The 22,312-nt window shown below is 43.5% G+C and overlaps 1 protein-coding gene across 1 annotated transcript in view; it reads left to right on the forward strand.

The window, feature by feature from the left end:
- The first annotated feature begins 356 nt into the window (after window positions 1-356).
- The window catches only part of SYN2 (synapsin II), a 165,838-nt gene continuing 143,882 nt past the window's right edge, over window positions 357-22,312 (forward strand). Inside the window, exon 1 of the mRNA XM_038148869.1 lies at window positions 357-848. Coding sequence (XP_038004797.1) covers window positions 475-848 — 374 coding nt within the window. The 5' untranslated portion in view covers window positions 357-474. The remainder of the gene's footprint in view (window positions 849-22,312) is intronic.

Below are 22,312 nucleotides of genomic sequence, written 5' to 3' on the forward strand. Positions count from 1 at the left end.
ATCGCTGTCTCCTGTCCCCATCCCCATCGCTGTCTCCTGTCCCCTCCCTGTCCCCATCGCTGTCTCCTGTCCCCTCCCTGTCCCCATCCCCGTCGCTGTCTCCTGTCCCCATCCCCATCGCTGTCTCCTGTCCCCTCCCTGTCCCCATCGCTGTCTCCTGTCCCCATCCCCATCGCTGTCTCCTGTCCCCTCCCTGTCCCCATCCCCATCGCTGTCTCCTGTCCCCTCCCTGTCCCCATCGCTGTCTCCTGTCCCCTCCCTGTCCCCATCCCCATCGCTGTCTCCTGTCCCCTCCCTGTCCCCGAGCCGTCCCCGCGCCCCGCCCGCCCCTCGGCCGCCCCCTGCCGGCGGGCGGGGGCGGCGCAGGGGCGCAGAGCGCGCAGGGCGCGGAGCGCGGCGCACAGAGCGCGGAGCGCTGCCGCCGGCGCATCGCACAGCCCGCTCCCGGCCCGCCGCAGCCCCCCGCCCGGCCAGATGATGAACTTTCTGCGGCGCAGGCTCTCGGACAGCAGCTTCATCGCCAACCTGCCCAATGGCTACATGACCGACCTGCAGCGGCCGGAGCCGCAGCAGCCTCCGCCGCCGCCGCCTTCCGCGGGCTCCTCGGCCCCCGCCTCGGGCTCTCCGGCCGCGGAGCGCCGGCAGCCGCCGCAGCCCGCGCCCCCCCAGCAGCAGCAGCCGCCGCCGCCGCAGCAGTCGGCGGGCAGCAGCTTCTTCAGCTCGCTCTCCAACGCCGTGAAGCAGACGGCGGCCTCGGCCGGGCTGGTGGACGCGTCCGCCGCCGTCTCCGCGGCTGTCGGCAGAAAGTTCAAGCTGCTCCTGGTCATCGACGAGCCGCACACGGACTGGTATGTGCCCCCCCGCATGCCCCTGCATCATCATCATCATCATCCTCCTCCCCCGTGCCCCCCGTCCTTGCCCGTCCTCCCCGCGGTGCCCCCCGGCAGGTGCGGCTCACCTGGGCAGAGCCCCCGCAGCGGCCCCGCCGAGGGGCTGGAGCGCAGCCCCACGGGCTGGAAGAGGGAGCAAAAAAAACCCCAAAAAACAACCCCGGGGAGCCCTGGGGCGTCTGACTAGCCGTGAAATCCGCTTCCCATCACAACACTAAATAAAACACATATAGCGCCCTGACCAAGCATTTCCTGTGTTCCCTGGGGAAGCCCAGAACTCGTGCCTAGGGGCGGGTTGGATTTGGGTGCCCTGGGCAGGGATTTGTGTGCGGAGCTGCTGTGGCGGTGGCGGTGCGTGTGTTAATCCGTGTTTACGAGCCGGTTTGTTTCCACGCAGCTCCCGCTGCTCTGTGCCATGCGGGTGAAGGTCCTTCGGGATGCCGGGCACCGGCCCCGGTTCTGCCCTAGCTCCGGGAATTCCTGCCCGGGCTTCATTAGCTCGGCCGCGTTTATTTGGGCTGCGTGTTTGGCTCCCGCCGGTAGCCTGAAAAACGGGGGATTTTCCAGGCGCGGGACTTGGCCATCGGCGTGCCTGGCTGGTACCGGCAGGAGAGGTCATGGCTGTTGCAGACCTGTTTGTACTGCGGGATGCTGTGCTCTAGAGGAAGGACACCCTCCCACCATCCCTCGCTAACTTGTGTGTTTGCACATCGAGCTGACAATCCTCTCGTTCGCTGGTGCTAATTACAGTGCAGAAGGTCTTAGCAGCGCCTTAAAATAATGCAGAGTAAAACAAGTCTGTTTTTGTGACGCTGAGATCATCCGGTAATGGATTGTGGGTTTAGGGTTTTATTCTCAGCCTCTCGATTTTACAGCCTCGCTGGCTGGAGGGGCTCGTGCAGTGCTGCGTTCTGATCCAATGTGCTTTAAAAACGGTACTTCAATAAAATACTTGGAACGAAAACTGGAGCCTTTAACTATAGCAAATACATTATTTCTGTTAAGATAACATTACCTGTTACATTTTCCAGGCTTTTTCTTAAGTCTGGTTTTGTGGTTGGTTGTGTGTGGGGGGGGGAGGGGATGGTTTTCTTTTTTATTTTTTTTTTCTTTTTGAAAAAACAAGGTGATTGTATCAACCAGACCGAGGCAGCCTCTGTAGCTACGTCATGGAGATGCATCCATGGACACTGCTCCCTGCCTTGCAGAAACATCTATTTATTGGATACTCGAGAGTGCACAGCTCTCTGCCTGACACATTCAGTAACTGTATTTGCCCATAAGGTTTCTTTCTGGGAGATTTTTCTGGGCTTACCGGAACCAGTCTGAGTGTTTTGAACGTGGTTCTACATCCGTGGTTTGCTTACCTGATCAATGCCCCCCAGATTAGCACAATCTGTGGATGGGGGCAAAGCTTTGAAAGCCCTGCACGGGGAGCTCCCCCTGGAGCACTCCAGGCAGGAGCCTCACAGATCTCCACAAGGTTACTCATGCCTGCTTGCTTTTGCCTTTTTTTTCCTCCTGCTCACAGTGTGTGACATGGATACGTAGTAGTTCTAGAAAAAAACAGTTGGTTGTTGCACTGGCTCTCTCCTTTCCCAGGAATCAGTTGTTTTGTAGCAGATTTTGAAATATATTCTGAAAAATGATATGTCTGACCCTTGTGAGCCCCTTCCCACTCCAGATATGTGTGAATTCTGATAATTCATGCAGGAGAGTTAGTTCCATACCTCGGGAATTCCGGATCTCTGTGCACTGATCTGCTGGGGTATTTGACTCTGTGGGCTAAAATGGAGTAAGGATTTCAATTTGGGCAAGGCAAAGAAAGGCTGGGGGGGGGCAGCAGGTGAGTGCCAGTGGCTGCTGGGCACCCCAGCTCCCTGGGCTGTGCTGCAAGGGGAGGCTGGCAGAGCTGTGTCATGTGATGCTCTGAGCAAACCCCGTCACTAACAGCAAAACCAGCACGCTGAGAGCATCCCTGAGAGCCGCCAGAAACCCTCCCAGCTGCTGGGCTCTGGTCCTCACAGCAGCAGCAGGTGCTTGGCCTCTGCCTTTGTGGTGTTTTGAGCTGCACTGTGTTTGTTTGCCTTAAACTGAAAACGTGTGTGTTGCTTGTGGGTTGCAGGTTCCATAGAAATCCAGGGATTTCGGTCTGGATCACACTGAAATCTCACCGGTCCAGAATCCTCTCCTCAGCAAGGGCTGAGGTGTCAGCAAAGACAGAAACCCTGGCATAAAGGGACCCTTTCTCTTACCCCTGGCATAAAGGGATGTTTTGTTTCCAATAAATTTTATTTCTGTGGAAGCTTGACTCATGCTTCAAGTCTAAGATTTAGTAACCCAACATTGTCGCTGCTGCTCATGGAATAACTTGGGATCTTCTACCTAGAACCAAATCCCAGCTGTTGCTGGCATTTTATAATCTTGATCTCAGTGATATCTCTCCTCAATTTCTTGCCCTAAGAGGTTTATCCTATTGAAAGTCTTGATATTCCCTATTTCAATTACTTTGCTTTCATGGCACGGGACAGGGGAAGAAACAGGAGAACTGTCTTATCTATACTAATTTGTATATTTTTTACCATTTCCCTTACTTCTTAAGGAAAGAGTAAATGCAGCTGTGTCAAAGCCCCCTCCGTTCTCAGTCCAGGGTGTGTTAGAGCTGTAAATGATAATTCTTTTCCTACAGGTGCTTTGGAGTCTTCCAACCACACTTAGTGGTCGTGCTTCTCCTGAAGGCAGGGCTGTAAAAAAAGCTGAGCCAAAGATTTTCCACCAGCCTTGGTGGCAGGAGAAGGGACAAACTGAAAGTAGGCTAAAGGTTGTAGTCAATAAATCCATGGCAAGGGGTCTTGGTTGGTTCTGGTTCTCATTGAAGACTTTTTCCTGGTCCCTTTGTACAGTAAATGACCCTCTGGCCCACAGGTGGAAGCAAATAGCCAGCAACCATTTCCCCCAGCTGGAAACCTCCTGTCATTTCAGAGCAGCACCCCGGGGAAGAGTGCAAACCCTTCCAGTGGAGCAGTGCTGGTAGTTTGTATAAATTGCAGCAAGGCATTGGAAAAGCTGATTTTATTTCCAGGCCTGTTCTTGATGCACTTGGATGTGATGTCCTTTCCATCTGCAGCTGCATCTTGAGCAGACATTGCCAATAGCTGACCTGCAGAACCCTGGGATGGGTTCCCACAGCTGTGGATGGGTTTGGAGCTGCAGTGGGGAGGGCACAGCCTCAAGAACCACTCCTGAGGTTTAATGGTGATTGGATGTGACAGATTTCCATGGCTGTTTTACAGCTTTGAGGAGCTTTGTTGATATTTTACAAATGGAGGAAACTAAGGAGTGAAATCATTTGCTCAAGGTCATCCAAGTGACCACTGGCAGAGCTAAATTAAACCTAGACAGCTTGCTTCAACTTCTCTTTTCATTCTGCATTAAGTGTCCAGAATTTCAGCTAGATAGGTTTATTTTAAACGGTTAAAATAAGTTTATTTTTAATTTCCTCAGAAATAACCCTTTTGTTCTGTACACAAAAAGTCCTGAATATTCAGTGCTGAACAAGCAGCTGATGGGAGGCCATACATCAGTGGCAAGGGGCCAAGGTGCTGTGTATAGATCATTATCTTTATTAAAAACTTATGTGTATGATTCAGAAAGCTGCTTCAATATTGAAAACGAATCATCACTGAGTGTGTCTTGTCCTTTAAACATTGAATTTAAGACTTGTTGGCAGCAGCAGTGAAATTACAAAAAGAACGAAGCTGGGAAATTTTGTTTTTGTGTTTTTTTAAGCTCAAATCTGGTTGTAAGTATCAGTACCTTTTTTTTTTTTCACAGACAATTACACATTTCACTTCATGTTTACTGCCTGAGTAGTTACTCAGCTTGTGACAGGCTCCAGAGACAAACCCCAAACGGCTGGGACAAATGCTAAATGAAGAGCAAACTTTCTGGTTTAAAATTACCCAATCACTTATGGGCCAACATTGCTCATCAGAAATATTTTTAATATGAACACAGGGCAGAAAAGCCCTTCTTGATGACACAAAAATTTCATGAAGCGAGCAGTGTGAGTTTCTTAGGGTTTGATTTTTGTTTGGGGTTTTATTTTGTTCGCTAGAAGGTGGAAACCAGTTTCAATTAAAGCTGTGTGTGCTGTTGTTTTTTGTAACTACCAAACATTCATGAACACACTACAATGACCATTTCACTGCAGTTTTTCTGTTCATTAGGGATGGCTCAATTGTGCATAGCTAATTAGCAGTCCCTAACTCCAATTGGCCTGGAATTCTCATGTATTTAGTTGTGACACATTATTTAGCAGCTGCAGCTTTCATTTCATCCGGTGCAAGCCTTCAGTGAGGAGTTTCCCGAATTTAGAAGGCATCACTTGATTTGAATAATGCATGAATGAGGGGACTGCTCTGCCAGAGCACTCTGCAGTCCTTTGGGATGGCTCTGGAGGAGAACAACGTCCCTGCAGCCTCCTGGTGTGGCACAGCTCTCTGCCACCAGCAGAAAATCCAGAGCCAGGTGGGAAATGGGGAGGGAAACCCAGTTTGGGACAAAAGTGGAGCTGGTGGAGGGGATGGAAGGGATTCCCTGGGAGGGACTGAAGGTGGGAGGCATTTGGAGACAAATCCAGCAGTGCTGTAGAGGAGGGAGGAGGTTTTTGAAGGGTCTCTGCTCTCAAGATTTTGACCAAATGACCAAATGTGGAGTGTAAGAAAAAGATAATCTTATCAAAATAAAAAGTAAAGTATAAAAATAAAAATAAAATAAAAAGTACAAAATAAAAAGTAAAAGATAATATTACCAATGTGTATATTTTATATGGGGAGAAGAAGTGTACACTAAATCACCTTTATTCATTTAAAATGCCCTTTGCCCCAAGAAACTCTTGATATTAAAGGAAAACAACCTTGCCTTTAACAACTGTCATATATATAACACTATACTGACAGGTATAACACTGCCATAGTTCCTTAAAACCTCTGAAATTGAGAAGGATTGACAACAGTTTTACTGTAGTTTCTCTCTAATTTTTGCTTCATATGAAAATTCACATGTCAAAATTACCTTTGTGAGCCATTTCAGTCTCACTCGAGCTGTGGCCTTTGGAGTGGGTTCCCAGCTCTCCAAAAAGGAGCTGGCAAGCAGCTTTTGCATGAGGCCAGTGTGTGCCTCTTCCCAGCAGGTAATTGGTAATTAGATCAGCCCTGCTCCCCAGCACGGCCTGCAGCTCCCAGCTCTGCATTAAGGGCTCTCTGCCTCTGCAATCCCAATAAAAACACAATTAAAGGAGGGATGCAGGCACAAACAGCCCATCTCTGCAGCCTGGGAGGGCTCATGCAGGAAACACGAGGGTTTCTGCAGTTTCATCCTGAGCTCTGCCTCCTCAGCCACTGCAAGAGGTGTTCCAGGGGTAAAACAGCTCATGGGCCTCGACACTGATTCTTTGTGCATGTTTTCAATATTAATTCCACACTGGGCAAGGGCTGGAGGAGCAGGGTGTGCAGCTGAGCTAACTGAAGTGTGGAAGATGTTAAATCTGAATTTGTGTGTACAGCAACCTCACTCCAGTTGTGTTTCGTGTGTTTCATTTCAAATATGGAGCGTGTTAAATCTGAATTTGTGTGTACAGCAACCTCACTCAAGTTGTGTTTCGTGTGTTTCATTTTGAAGCATGGAATGTGTCAAATCTGAATTTGTGTGTACAGCAACCTCACCCGAGTTGTGTTCCATGTCTGCTCTCCCAACAGCCAGCTGGTGCAGCACCAGACAATGTCTGTGCTGGTATTTTAAGATGATCTAAGAAAGAAAATGGTTGTGTTTTTTCTGTTTATCTGCAGTTCTGTCGTGTGTAGTGCTTGGCTATGTTGGTATAAATAGCCAAACTCAGTATGTGAGAGAGACTACCTTTTTGACAAGACAGAAAATGAGAACAAAATCCCCCAGTGGAAAACACTTTTCCCTCCATGCTCTGTGTGCTGCTCTGTCTAAACAAGCTCTTGCAGACTCTAGTGTTGTTTTAGGCAGCTGAGTGTAATGAGATGCTGGCCACAAATTTGGGCAGATTCTGGTGTCACCCCCATCCCATCCCCGTCCCCTGTGCTCAGGATCCAAGGGATTTTTTTCATTTTTCCCTGTCTTAAAGAGCCAATAGAAATGCCTCTGAAGCCAAACGAAAGCTATGGTAACACATTTGGTTGAATGGGTAACGTTAGAGAAAAAAGTTTGCCAACGTTTTCTTCTAAAGTTTGCCATCAGAGAAAGGAAATGGAAAAATTGGCAAGGAAAGAATTAATTTCTAGGGGGTACATTTCATAGTAATGAGACTGAAGTGAGAGATAAAAGGAATAACAAATTGCTTGGTAGACTATGGAACCACATAAAAAATAAGAAATTCTACTTGCAGCCTATTCACAATTTGATAATGGCTTGCCAGCAACAAATTGTAACCTGTTGAAATAGGAAAGGCATGGAACAAAAGGGTATTAAAAACTATAACATTAGATATTTTATTCTTCATCTTGCAAAAATGTGTGTAGAGGACTTCCTGGTTGATATGGATGGGGTTTGCCATTGTGTAAACACTGCAGGACACTGGAAAAGCCATTTTTTTTCTGGAAACATGTTTCCCCAAAAGACTGATGCTAAATATTCCCACAGGAGTTTCTAAAAGTAGTGGCTTCATTTTATGCAGTTTTAGTACCTAGTTCTTAACAGCACCATGTGAGTGACCCACAGAAATATCATATCCAGTATCACATCATAATATCCCATTAGGAATGCCTCAAACTACAGAAATCTGTTTTAATACCACTGAAATAATTGATGTTTGGGCGGGTTATACATTTTTAAATAAAATACACTGCAATCTGCATTTCAAGATGTGATAAGACTTCAGTGAAAATCCGTGTTTGAGCATAAACTTGTGTTTGAGGAAGGGAATAACAAATGCAGGCAGCCAGGTTTGGGTACAGAACCTCCACAGAAGGAATTTGGACCTGCTTGGCTGAACACAGCAGAAAATGGTAATTACAGGCAGGTGCAAAAAAATTGTCAAGAATGGAAAAGAGTAAATTGGCAGAGAAAGCCATGTTGTAGATGACAAAAAGCAAAGCCATGAATTATGAAGTAAAATGTTACCTTCGGTAATGACATTGCTTCCAAAGAGGAGCAGCTTACCTTGTGGAGTGTCAAAAATGTGCACTGAGGTGATAAAACTTCCCAGACACCGTGGGAGGGAGGGCAGCCTCAGCCCTGGGTCTGCAGTGAAAACTCCTTGCTTGGTTGCACGGCTGCTCCCGCTAATTAAACAGCTTTATCTGTGCCCAGGCACACTCAGGGAGCTCAGGGCTCTCAGGCTGCCAGGGCCAGCTGCAGGCTGCTTCAGCTTCGGGCAAAACGGGCAAAGATTTTGTCCTTTTGTCCTCCCTCACTGCCCCCACAGGTTGTGTCTCCCTGGCTGGCACACAAATGTGAATAAACAGATTCCTAACAGACAGCAGGTATGAGACCTTTTTGGACTTCCTAAAACCAGAGGCCAGACAGAATTAAGGCAATAAAAAGCAGTTCTATTTCTTGAAGGGCCTGCAGGGACATTTTGGGCAGACGAAGCCCCCCAGGGGCTACACCCAAAATGGACCACGGGTCACAGGTTTCTCTACTTTTATAAGTTTGGTCCATTTGCATTTTGGGGATTCATCTTCCAATCCCAGCTGCAGGTGATGAAGTCATTGACCCCAAGGTTGCTCCCCCAAGTCCCTTTTGTTTCCATCTCTGGGCCTGAGGCAGTGAGGTGTCCTTGACTGCCAGGCCTGCAGAGGAATTGTTGTGCCTGCCCAAAATGGGAAAGCTGCAGCTGACACTGGGTGTGGGGTTTGGAGTTCTGCACCAAAGAACTGCAGGAGTACAAAGAGATGGAAAATATAAAAGCTAAAATGCTAAAGCATCAGGGGGCTGAGGTGAAATCCTTCTTTATACTTCTCAAGCTGAGGTGGTAGAAGTGTTTAATTCCGAGGGCAGGGCATGTTCAGTCCTGTTTTCCTGCAGAGCCCAGATGTCTCAGGCAGTGCAGGGCTCTAAGAGCTCAGCTCCAGCTGTGCCAGGGGTGTGAGGGCTCCTGCTGGCATCCTGGTGCCCATCAGCTGCTGCCAGGGCACAGCTGCTCGCTGCTGGAATGCAGCTGGAGCTGGGATTCCTTTCCTTCACAGGCTGCTCCAGCCCTCTGCGTGCACAGCTCCGTGCCTGACCTCACGTTTGTTCTGTTTGACCTCGTTTCTTCTTTATTCCTTCTGATTTCTTACTAATAAAACTGATTATAATTCTGTTGAAACAGCCCAGATTGAGAGGATTAAACTCCAATATGAGATCAGCCACAGTCTCTTAAGTCTCACGTTTGCTCGGGGAGACCAGGATGGTTCCAGAGAGGAAGATTCAGCATTATTTCACTACCTCTCCGTTTGTTTCCGTGGTTTCTTCTGCACTGAAGATCATTTCCAAGGAAAGCTTTCGATGTATACACACACTTCAGCATTGAGAAAGTCTTAAAGGATGTTAAAGGTTTCTAAATTAATATTAGAAAAGCCATCATATCAAATTTATGATTCTGAAAGTATGATAGAAAGGTTTAATCATAAAATATGATAAACACATTCAATTCCACTGAGTGGCAATATGGTTTCATAGTGTGCTGTGAGTGCAGAACTTGTTTTACTCAAGAGTTGTTGTCTCAGCCATCTACTACTAATATATATATATAAATAAAATTATATATATATACAATTTTCCATATATGTATATATAGAAATGCAAAATTCAAAGTTCTTTCCCTGTGTTCTTGCTGTCTGTATGAAATTAACTTTTCCTCTTGCTGTTCCTCTTCAACAGAATTTATCCAAGATGAAATACCAGCGCTCCTACTTCATTAGAATATTTATTTGTAAGAATCTCTTATTACCACACACTCACATTGCTCTTTATCCCATTATCTACTCCTTCCTTAAAGCCCAATTGACTTTCCAGATTCCCTGTGCTGACCCTGGTGTTTAAAAATAGGTAAACTAAGGCAAGATGTGCGCAGCACCTAAATTTTGATATTAAGGTAAATAAAAATCCTAGGGATACTTTTAATGAGGAAAAATTATTTATGAAGCCTTTGTTTTTGACAGATAACCAAAGGTAATTTTCCTGAGTCTCGTGTGGCTGTTCCATACAGCATATATCAATAAATGACCAGTGTTTGTGGTAGGCCTTTTGAAATGTGTTTGTGTGTATGTCGTCGTGTGCGTCTGTATGTAGAAAGGTTTTTTGGGAGAAGGATTTGTAGGAATTTTCCCTGATGGATGTTGCCAAGGGTGGTGGTTTTAGTTTGAAACTGGGTAGAAACACTAATTTTGTATAGTGCTTTTGGTTTGCTAATTTGAGATTTTGTTAATTTTGGGATTTCTTGGTTAGTGAAAAGTGTGGTGGGTTTGGTGCTGGTTAATTACTAATGTCCTTAATTCGTGTTGAGAGATAGGATTAGGAGAGAGGTAAGGTAGGCTTAAAACTTTAAAAGGGTATAAAGAAAAATTTATTAACAGTCATTAAAAGAAAGGGCAATAAGAATTAGAATAAAACCTTTAGAATAATTTTGGTTTTTTGTGTGGCTGTTCCATACAATATATATATCAATAAATGACAAGTGTGTTCCATACTATATATATATATCAATAAATGACCAGTGGTTGTGATAGGCCTTTCGAAATGTGTTTGCGTGTATGTAGTCATGTACATCTGTACATAGAAGGGTTTTTTGGGAGAAGGATTTGCAGGAATTTTCCCTGGTGGATGCTGTCCAGATAGAAAGTAGTCCATGGCTGTTGTTTTCTTGCACTGGAATAAAAGGAAGCTCCTCCATGGTGCCAGTGGGAAGTCAGTCAGGTGTTTTGAAGACAGGTCTCATGAGCATCCATTGTGTGGGTTACAATGCAGAAATTATGGGATGTAGATGTTCAGGATTTGTGTCAGGCTGTTCCCTGCCTAAATTCTTTCAGTTGGACCCACGGTCTAGGATTTTTGTGCTGATTAATTTTCTTGCTAAGGAAGAAATGTCTGCTGTGAACCAGCAGTAATTCAACGTACACAAAGGTAAGATTCCCTGCCTTGGGATTGTAACACATGTGAGGAGCCAATATAAAGCATAATTAATGTGCATTATTGTTTACATTATTTCTACTCCAATCACTTCCACTGGCTGGGTGAGGGTCTGACAGCAGTGCTTTTCTGTTTAGTTTTGCAGTTATTTTATTCTTTTATTTGCTAGAAGGCCTTTCCAAAAAATCAGGCAGGTGACGGAGCTTCGGGGTTACTGCTTGGTGGGTTTCTTTTTTGTTTTCTTTTATTCCCCCCTGAATATTACAAATGTCTTTTTCAGCTCCCAGATCCTTGGCTGTTGGGCTGTGCATTGATGACAAATCAGCTCCTAAGTGGCCTTTGGGGTGAAACACACCTGCACAGTGAGAGGAGATGGCAGAGTGTGATTGTTACTGTCCAAACCCCTCGGTGATGGTGTCCCCGTGTTTCAGGAACAGCTCTCAGCAAGGCTCTCACCACAGAATGACCACACAGGTGCTGTTCTCCTGGAACCCAGGCTCTGTGTGACTTCATGTGGCAACGGCAGAATTAAATCTCGATTTTCTCCTTTGCTGGCTTGCCACTGGGCTGGTGGAGGCTCTCCCTGAGTGTTGGTTAGTCACTTCTTGGCTGGGGGATCCAGACCTGGGAACTGGTGATGCTGCCTGTGGAACTGAATTCCAGTAGTGGTTTCAGCCTTCTGAAAAACACGTGGCAAACTGCTCCGTCTGTCCGTCTGTCTGTCAAGATGGGATGGAGATTTTGTGCATGTAACTCTTTTACAAACACCAGTGTAAGGCTTACAGCACATTGCTTCATTTCAAGGATTGTTTCAGTTTGGGAATTTTCAACTGAGTGTTTGAAAGGAAGCAAACCTAATTAGAATCAAGAAAACGTTTATTTTTCAGGGATGAACAATACTTCTAAAAGTCACTTTTACATTTCTTTATTTAGTCTGTGTTTTAGAGCAGTTTTTGCTATAGATTACTGAAATTCTTTAGATCTAGACACTTGATAGATGAATGAAATTCTTTAGATCTAGACACTGGACTCCTCAAGATGAGAACAGAATATTTTCACTTTGAGGACTTCAGCAAATAACTTTCATGTAGGAAAATAGGATTATGTGTAATACATAAATCAGAGTTAATGATGTTAATCAGCAAAAGCAGCTGTTGTAAACTATCAGAGTCCCCATCTCTGCTGCACCAGGGCTGGAGTGCTGTGCTGTAATCTCGTTAACACACACAGCTAATTTCATTTAGGGCCAGAAGCAGCGTAATCTGCACACGTGTAAAAGTGTGTGCACATCTCTGCCTGTCTGCAGTAATCCAGGAGCATTTTCCTGACAGAGCTGTGCAAGGCATTAAAATTATTCTGCATAATGAGGACAAATTCCTCAGTTTTGTCTGAAACATTGCCTGAAAACTCAGGGATAAAACCCGTGACTGTAGGACCAGCAGAAGTTCTGTACGTCTGTAAATGGAAAATAAATTGATTAGAAACAGCTCTGATCAGATAGTTAAAATTATAAATATTCAGTCATCTTTAATACCCTCTCAAAAATATCTCTGTTTAGATTCCAGTGCACAGGACCTGCCTGTGTCAATTCTTTTATTGCATTCAGATGGAATAAGGTTTTTTCTGTCCAAACTCAAATTAAACTGATGCACACTTACTGCCTTTTACAATTCTCTTTGTCAGCTGTCCCCACTAATTCTGCTGCACATTTTGAGGTCACTGTGCAGTCACTTAACCATGTTAAAACTAAATACAGCAGACCTCAAGAATTATTTAAAGGTTGAAATTTTTGCTTAAAAAGAATATTTCAGAACTGGTTTTTGCTTGAATCAATCATTACTGAAATCTTCTGGAAAGGGTGAAGAAGAAAAATCCAAGTATATGAAGTTTTCATGTCGCTGTGCTTTTTAATTAATAACTTCTAATCTGGCCCTTTGTGTTGAAACCAAAATAGAACATTCAGGGTGAAATTACTGTGCAGGCTTGGAAGTGGCAGTGAAAGGCATTAAACAGTGATTAGGCATGTTCTGCTCACAATTCCTGTGTTTGTTTACTCTTGTTTGTTTCCACATGAGCAGTGAAGGAGCTGCATGTGACAGCAATGATGTTTTGGGGAAATTGTGTGCTGTGGTGAGTCATGACATTTTAACTTGCTGTTCCTTTTTACAAGAGCTGTTTCAAGATGATTGTTGATTTTTCGGAGGAATTGATTCCTGCCTTTAATCTGTCACCCTTCATTTCAAATAGGCAAAAGTTGTGACATTAAATTAATGTGACAAAAATGGCGATACTCTGCTGATAAAATTCCAGCTTAAGCTATAAAATGGTGTAAATACCTCCACAAAAACCAGGAATTCTGAGGCTTTTCCAAGCAAATAAAAGTATTCAGTGGAGTGCAGCTCCAGCACAGCTCTGTGACCAGGAGAGATGCATTCCATGGTCACTGTGACATTTGCCAGTCCCCCTTCCCGCCAGCCACCAACAACCACCCTTCAAAACCATCCCCAGAGGGTGGGAGAGCCACAGCCCACCAGGGATTGTCACCCGGGAAATTCTCTTCCCATTCACCTCCTGTTTTTCTAGAGTCCTCTTAAAGAAAAAGTTGGAAGTTAATGGAAAATTTAGACTTTTACATCAAGAATTCATCACAGAACAAAGAGTGACAAAATTCTTATTGTGCAGCTCAAGAGGTTGCCAAAAAGTAAAATACTTGTCATTATTCAAATACATTTTCTCAAAGGTACCTGCCTGATTTCTGCATAAAGTATCCTTGCAGCTAATGCAGGCATTGTTAAAAAATCCTCTCTCCAATACTTGGGTGTGATAAATATGTGTTTTGTTTAAGCCTTTTTCACTTGGAGAAATTTTCTTTCCATTTATGGCATCTCTTTGGGGGAAAAAAAAAAATCAGATGATTGGGACTTGCAATTCTCTTGTGGCTCAGCCATGGAGAGATCACCTTGCTGGAATTTCTTTGTGCTGGAATAAAGGGAATTACATTCTCCTATTTCTTTGTGTTGGAATAATGGGATTACATTCTCCTATTTCTGCAGCCTTCCAAGAGCCTTTTGTGAAGAGCGTGATTAAATGCAAATGAAGGTTCCACCAAAAAGGCACAAGGCACTGGAAATTGGGTGCTGGGAATTGGCTGTTTGGCTGGAAATCTGCTCACCTCCCTGCCTCAGTTCTGCTGGACATGGGAGTTTGTGGCAGAGCCAAGTTTCCCCTAATCCACACTTCCAGAAGTTTTGTTTCTGCTCTCCCCTCCTCATCCCTTCCCCTCTCCCATTCTTATTGTTCCTTATTATTCATTATTCCTTCTTATTATTTGTTCGTTCCTTTGGTCAATCAGCTCTCACTGATTAGAAATACTCAGCTTCTAAAGGGCACATGGGCTGGAAGAAATTGTCCTTGCTCAAGCTGTGACAATGAATTTGAAAATTCTCATGACTGGTTATTAAAATACTCAATTCATCACTGATACAGGGAATTGCATTCAGTACCTGAACAGATTATTGTTTTGCCATACATTTAAATTACAGGATCAAATGCATTTAGGTTGTCATAATGCAAAGTTCTTTCTTTGTGCTCTTGCTGTCTGTATGAAATTAACTTTTCCTCTTCCCGTTCCTCTTCAACAGAATTTATCTAAGATAAAATATCAGCACTCCTAATCCATTAGAATATTTATTTATTTATATTATTTCATTATAATTATTTCTATATTATACATTATGTATTATATTTATTAGTGCACTGTTATTATTTATTATTTATCATTTATTATTGACTTTCCAGATTCCCTGTGCTGATCTTGGTGTTTAAAGAGAATCAAACTAAGGCAAGATGTGTACAGTACTGAAGTGTAGATGTTGGTTCACGTGTACTAAAAACATCTTGTAGTTCCAGTAGCAAAGCAGACTTTGGGAGCAGTTTGGTCTCCATAATTGGATAACTCAGAAATACATTACTGCAATTTTCCATATTCCAAAATTCCAACATTCCTTTCTGGAGAGTTATGAGTACACTGGAGGAATATGGAAACCACATTTTCATGGGGAAGTGTTTGAAATGTGCATCAACTCCTTGCAATCTTTCATGCCCCTTTCTCACACACTTTTTTAGCATCGCAGCAGTTCAGCTTTTGAGAAGACAGATTGAGCAAGTCCTGAATTTTTCGAGTATATTGCAGGATGCTCCCGGAGAAAGAACATCCATTAACAATCTCAAATTTTTCATCTGACTCTGGATTGTGGTTAAAGACAGAATCATGTGGAAGAAGTAACAACGCTCAGAAGCAGCTGCTTATACTTTACTGTTAGGGCCAAGAATTACTGGAGAAGCAAATCCTCATGGCAGACTGGAGAATGCAGAGAAAATCTCATTCACCTTGTCAAGACTGGCAGGGCTTTCCTGAACCTGTGATTTGTTTGCTTGGATCATGGGGCACAGAGTTACAAATTGCAAAATAAATCAGGAGGAGGATGAAATTGAGAGTTGGACAGCTTTGAGTTAAGGCTCCAGTTCTGCAAGGTAGGGCAGAGTTGGGACAGAAGATAATTTGGCTCCTGCTCAGGTATTGATCCAGAAAATTACTTAAAAACACCAGAACTTATCTCTAATCAGTGCAGGAATTGCAGGCAAACCCATATTTGCCTTTTTGGTTTTTAGTTTTCTTACAAGGCAGGAGTGCTCTTGGTGATGACATGTAGGGAACTCCCTAAATTTTATATTAAAAAAAAAATTAGCAATAAAGAATTATCCTACAAGTGAGAAATTCCATCAAATGAAGCAAATAGGTTTAAATCCAAGCTGGTCCAAGCTGTCCCCACCGTGTCACCAGCCAGGAGCTCTGCCACATCCAGTCCTTCCTTGGACACCTCCAGGATGCACCAAGGTCGACTTTTGTAGCCTATTTTTGGTAGATTAAGTACTTGTGGAACACAGTGATGCTGTACAAAGCAGAGGGGTTTAAAAGGAACAAAAAGAACTGGTTTTCTGTGTTGAATTATTATTTATCACTATTTCTTTGCTGCTTTTCAGTAGCAAGACATATTTATCCCCACGGGCATCTAGCAAACGTAGAATTAAACACATAAATACTAGCAGAGAATTTTCACTGAAGTAATTATCAACTGGCTTCAGTCTCGTGTTCCATATGCTAACCAGCTTGGAATACTCAAGGTTTTGGGTGGCAAAGAGCATCTTTTGTTCATTTGACTTGTACAAATACTTTTTAAAAATGATGATGATATAATTCCTGCCGTTCTGAACCTTGCCTTTGCAATTTTTTTCTTTCGCTCGGCAGATCATTTGGAAAACATTTCAGGAAAGGAGGCTTTGACCTCCTGACAGCTGATGGACAGCAAAGACTAAACCTTGTCCATTGTAGCAAATCACTGGAACAGATTTGCCCCATTTCTGAAGTAGAGGCTTTTATCCAAAAGAATTGTAAGTTTGGATCCGTCTCCTGAATTTCCAGGGCTGGGAAGGATTTTGTGATAAATATAAAATGGCACATATTTGGATTGTATTAAACAGCAGCTCGAATCCAAGGCTAATACTTTGTAGTTGAAATAAATATAACAGTTTCGATAAGTTTATGGGTGTGGAAATTTACACTAATTTTTTATGACTATGAATTTTATTTCACCTTTGGATTCCAGCAAAAGCCTGAGCAGAGACACTGGGGGAAAGGGGAGGGCAGTGGCTTTAACCACGGAGCGGGGACAAGGACACGCTCGGACAAATCCCTAATTTAGACGTCAAAACGCTGCAGGTTCAGCTCTGAAAGGAAGAATCCCTTGTCACAGCGATGTCTGCGAGCTTGGAGAGAAAATCCCTGGCGGGGGGAGAGGCAGAGCCGTGACTCAGCTGCGGCTCCTGCCCCGCGGGGCCGGGGGCGGCCGCTGATGCTGCTGCTCCTTCTGACTCTGCTCCTTCTGATTCTGCTTCTTCTCCTTCTGCTCCTTCTGATTCTGCTTCTTCTCCTTCTGACTCTGCTTCTCCTTCTGCTCCTTCTGACTGTGCTTCTTCTCCTTCTGCTCCTTCTGACTCTGCTTCTTCTCCTTCTGCTCCTTCTGACTCTGCTTCTTCTCCTTCTGACTCTGCTTCTCCTTCTGCTCCTTCTGACTCTGCTCCTTCTGATTCTGCTCCTTCTGATTCTGCTTCTTCTCCTTCTGCTCCTTCTGACTCTGCTCCTTCTGATTCTGCTCCTTCTGATTCTGCTTCTTCTCCTTCTGCTCCTTCTGACTCTGCTCCTTCTGACTCTGCTCCTTCTGATTCTGCTTCTGCTCCTTCTGCTCCTTCTGACTCTGCTTCTTCTCCTTCTGCTCCTTCTGCTTCTGCTCCTTCTGACTCTGCTTCTTCTCCTTCTGCTCCTTCTGACTCTGCTTCTTCTCCTGACTGCTTCTTCTCCTTCTGACCCTGCTCCTTCTGCTTCTGCTCCTTCTGACTCTGCTCCTTCTGAATCTGCTCCTTCTGACTCTGCTTCTTCTCCTTCTGCTCCTTCTGACTCTGCTTCTTCTCCTTCTGCTGCTTCTGATTCTGTTGCTGCTGCTGCTGCTGCTAATGATGATGCTGGTGCTGCTGGTGCTGCTGGTGCTGCTGGTGATGCTGATGCCCTCCCCCACGCATCCCCCCATCCCCGCAGCTCTCCAGGAACGCTCACACACAGGGGAGGCTTCACCCTGCGTGTACCAAATTATTCTGTTACAGACAGCACATTCCTGGGGTAAAGCAGGCAGGCAGGAAGGTGGAAACATGTATGGAACAGCCAAATCTGGGACACCTCCATCCTCTGGGACACCTCCATCCCCTGCAAACACTGGGTGTTCATCACATTGCCAGTGTCAAGTGTGCCTGTGTTTTTCAGCAGGGTTTATTTCTTTTTCATTCAGAGGGATCCAGTTGAATGAAGACTTGTTTCTTTATGCCAGGATTGCTTACATTACGGTAAAAGCTGTCAGAGGTTTTATTGAAGCTGCTTTTCATTAAAAGGCCAAGGATGATGGGCAGCTGTCAGAATCTGCAGGAGGTGGAGAGTGGAGGGAGGTCAGGGTTGCTGTGTTTTTGGGAAGACACAGCAAAGGTTCCACTGTCCAGGCTCTGCCTTGCTGTGCCATTGGGGATGAAAGGAAGAGGAAAAACATCTATTTCTGTTTCCCTAGTGTGGCAGCTGTTAGTTCTTGTTCCATTGACACCATGGCTCTCTGTTCTCACGTGTGTTTGTTTTCAAGTTTAGAGCTGAGTTGTACATGAGTCCCTGCTTGGATACAGTGACAAAAAATGGAAATTCTTTCCTGCGTTGTCACGCTGTTTGGAAGCCCTTGAGGATTTGAGTGTGTGCACTCATTCTCCTCCATCTGGAGTCCCCAGGGGATCTGTTCCCATGGCCCCTGTGTCACAGCTTCACCACAGACACCAGCCTTGCAAATCCTGCTCCTCCTAACCCGTGCCAGCATCCTACCAGGCGGACTTGACCACGTGCATATCAGGTGCAAGTCCGATGTCACTGACCAAATACATTCAGATATTTTCAAATGCCACTGACCAAATATATCCAAGTTCCAAACCAACTCAGGCCCCAGCCCCAGTCCCAGTTTTCTGCATTATCCCCATGCAATGTCAGGTTGCTGTTGAGCAGCTTTGCTTTGTGCTCCTCTCTGAAGTTGCACCCAGGCTCAGGTGTTAAATTAAGATTATCTTTTTCAGTTTACAGATTGGCTAAAAACTGGCGAGTTGTTACTTTTATAAAATTCCCCTTCTCTCTTCACTCACTGAGATTTTTTTTAACTCTTAAAATGTTTTTCTCATTGCATACTTGTAAATTATGAAGCTAATCATAGTGGTTTGAACATACCTTGGTGGTGTTGGCATTTTAAACCATGTTTTGTGGAGATTAAGCATGCAGCAAAGATCTGAGGTTTCAAGATGAAGTTAATCTGACAGGCTTTAGAGTTATTTTAAAAGTTGCCAGTTGGGAAGACATTTTGGGAGGTTTAGAATATAATCCTGAAAGATTTAGGGGATTACAGCCTCAGTTTATTTTCTGTACAAGTGTTTTAATGTTATCTAACCAATTATTCTCACTCTTTTTTTTTTTCCTAAGCTCTTTTGGCAAACCAGCAGAACATTCCCCATGCTTCCCACCCTTTTCTAATGTAAACAATTCATCAATTCCTTCTGAGCTGATTGTGGAACCCTTTCCCCCATCAATTGCTTTCAGGAACTCTTTGGTGCCCTGAGATGTTTAATGATGAAAGAATCGGCTGCAATATTTATGAGCAACTTGGATTCCAGATCAATTTTCAGTGGGAAATCATTTGGACAGGTTCTGCTAGCTGGAGGGATGAAACTTTTGATTTCTGGGTCCATTTCAGATAAACAAGGGGCAGCAGAGGGCTGGTTTGAGTGGAGGTTTATTGCAGCCAGGGAGATCAGTATTTTAGATTTACTTCTTGTCAGCAGCAGTGACAACATTGAAGTACAGGTTGCAGAAAGTAATTTTGGACTGAATAATGACAGATTTGTTTCATTTCAGATCAGAAAGGCAGGCATTGAGAGTTTCCCTGTTGTTTACTGACTGAAAATCTTGGAGACATCAACTTCTGTTCTTTCAATTGTATTTTCTTTGTATGGTCTTTAGATTTGGTAATTTTATGGATTTTTTCCTCACTTTCCCAAGTGGCACCCAAGTTTACACTTTGGCAAGATTATCTTGCCGAGTAAACCAAGTTTTCTGCTCAATTTCTTGCAGACATTTTAAATTTTCATATTTACAATTTCAGGATTTGGTTTTACCCTTTCTAAACTCTGCAGTGAGAGAAGTTTTGCTTGGTGTGTCATCTGCTGCACTGCTCCTGCTCACCGTGTGCCAAAGCCACTTCTTGCATAATTGAGCTCATGTCATTAATGGAAAGCAGTGTGAAAAGAGTATTTAAATACATATAAATGTTTACTGTCTGCAAAATAAAGAATCTGTACCACAAGGCAGAATAACAGGCTCCTTATATCTGAGTCAGAGTGCTTTTTATAAGGTAACTCCTTTATTTAGTTGATTTACCAGAAGAAGGGAACAATAATTTAGTAACAAAAAAAAAATGAACTATTTAAGCTTTATTTTCTCTTTGCTGATAAATCTTGCAAAATAATTGGAAATTTCTGCAGGTGGAGCGTGCAAACTTTAAATATTGGTATTTTGGGTTTTTTTGTGATTAAATTCTGTGAGTTAAGGCCTTCAGGTAATTCTGGAATGCATTAATAGTGCCAGATAGTGACCTCAGAGTCCTCCTCAAAGTGTCTGGGATGAACTACTCATCTATAAATTAGACAAAATCTAATTTAGTGTGGAAATCACTTTAAACCCTGTGAGTAATGAAGATAACTGGCTGAATGTCCTGCTCTGATTAATTTATCTGTGTTCCTATGAAGAATCCCTTCTACCTCGCTCAGCCATTCCCTTCAGCACCCCAGATTTTGTTTGTGGGAGGAAAAACCTGATCCCAGAAACCTCAGGAGAGCTGAACCCCACCAAAGGCTTCCACCAGAGCTGAGTCACCACATGGAGCTGCCTGAGGTGTGACACCCTGGGCATTCCAGCTGCAAGGGATATCCAAAGGAATATCCCAAAGTGATGCCAGTGAGCAAGGGACGGGTTTCTTGTTTTCATGCTATTGAAAAAGATATTTATCTATAGCTGAATATCATATCATATCATATCTGGTATAATGTAATATAATGTAATATAATGTAATATAATGTAATATAATGTAATATAATATAATATAATATAATATAATATAATATAATATAATATAATATAATATAATATAATATAATATAATATAATATAATATAATATAATATAATATAATATAATATAATATAATATAATAATTAACATAACGTAATGTAATATGATATGATATGATATAATATAATATAATATAATGTAATATAATGTAATATATTATAATATAATGTAATGTAATGTAATATGATATAATATAATATGATAATATAATATAATATCATATAATATCATATCATATATGGTATAATATAATGCAGTATAATACAATACAATATAATATATGATATTATATTATATATACTATAAGGTAAACAACATATAATATATAATAATATATAATGTAACTTGTTCCTGGGCCATGTGTGCTCACTGGGACGGGGATGGGCACGGGCAGGGCTTTGTCCCCCCTGCTCTGGAGCTCCCAGCCTTCAGTCCCAGTTGCCCCAGTGCCTCCCCAGCTGGGCTGTGCTGCCAGCAGAGCTGCTGAATGATTGCAATGCACACCTGCAAAAGCCAGGAGCCAGCAAGGACTGCCAAAGGCAACACCACGAGCTTGTACTTGACCAACTGTGCTGCTGGGGAGTGCATAAAAGAGTTTTGCAAATTATTTCAGAGAGGGTGGAAGTAGGAGAGATGACAGTGAAAACCTTTTCAGCTGTGTGTTCTGGGGTGTTTTAGCTCCTCTGGGAAATCTGTGTTAGCAAGGGCTGAGTGGCCACCGGAGCTTGTGACTGGCCCTCAGTGAGGTGGGATGCATAATTCAGAGTTTTAATATCTACAGGTAAGGGAAACAACTCTGTTTTTTCTCTCTGAAGTATCAAAACCTGCATTTTTTTAGTGGGATTTCTATCAAAGGCACAGCTTCAAACACCGGATGACTTATATCCTGATTGCAGTCCATGCAAATTTTCCAATAATTCCCTTTTGTTAGCAGTGAAAACGAAGCTAAAATGAATGTGGATTAATTTTTGTCTCGAAGTACATTTGAATTTTGTCTTTGTTTGTTTAATCCTTTAAGGAATAGTGGCTCGACCAAGGCAAGACTGTTTGCTTGTGTGTGCTTAGGAAATCCCAGCTGATCTGTGGAGGTTGTGTCAGGAGGAGACTGAAACTGAGTTTTCTGAGGGAGTTCATAGTTCCTCTGTGAGAAACTCTGTCTTGAGAAGCTGTTGGTTGGAGAGGAAAATATGTTGTTTTATTCAGTACTTTAAAATAAGTCTGAAGGAGTTATTTCCAGCCTCTAGGCTTCCAGCCTAGCGAGCTACTACTACATGGCCACAGGCTAAAAACTGAATTCTGAATTCCCATTTCAGCTCCTTCCCACTGCTCACAGTCCTTCAGCTTCACAAAATGGTTTGCAAAATACCTGCCAAGTTTTACCTTGGGAATAGAAGCTGCCAGTACCCTTTGTGTTCAATGGTTTCCCCTGCAATAGGTGGAATTTAGGTGCCTTGGCATTGATTGCAGG

Source organism: Motacilla alba, chromosome 12 (assembly GCF_015832195.1).
Source record: "Motacilla alba alba isolate MOTALB_02 chromosome 12, Motacilla_alba_V1.0_pri, whole genome shotgun sequence".
Classification (NCBI taxonomy): Eukaryota; Metazoa; Chordata; class Aves; order Passeriformes; family Motacillidae; genus Motacilla; species Motacilla alba.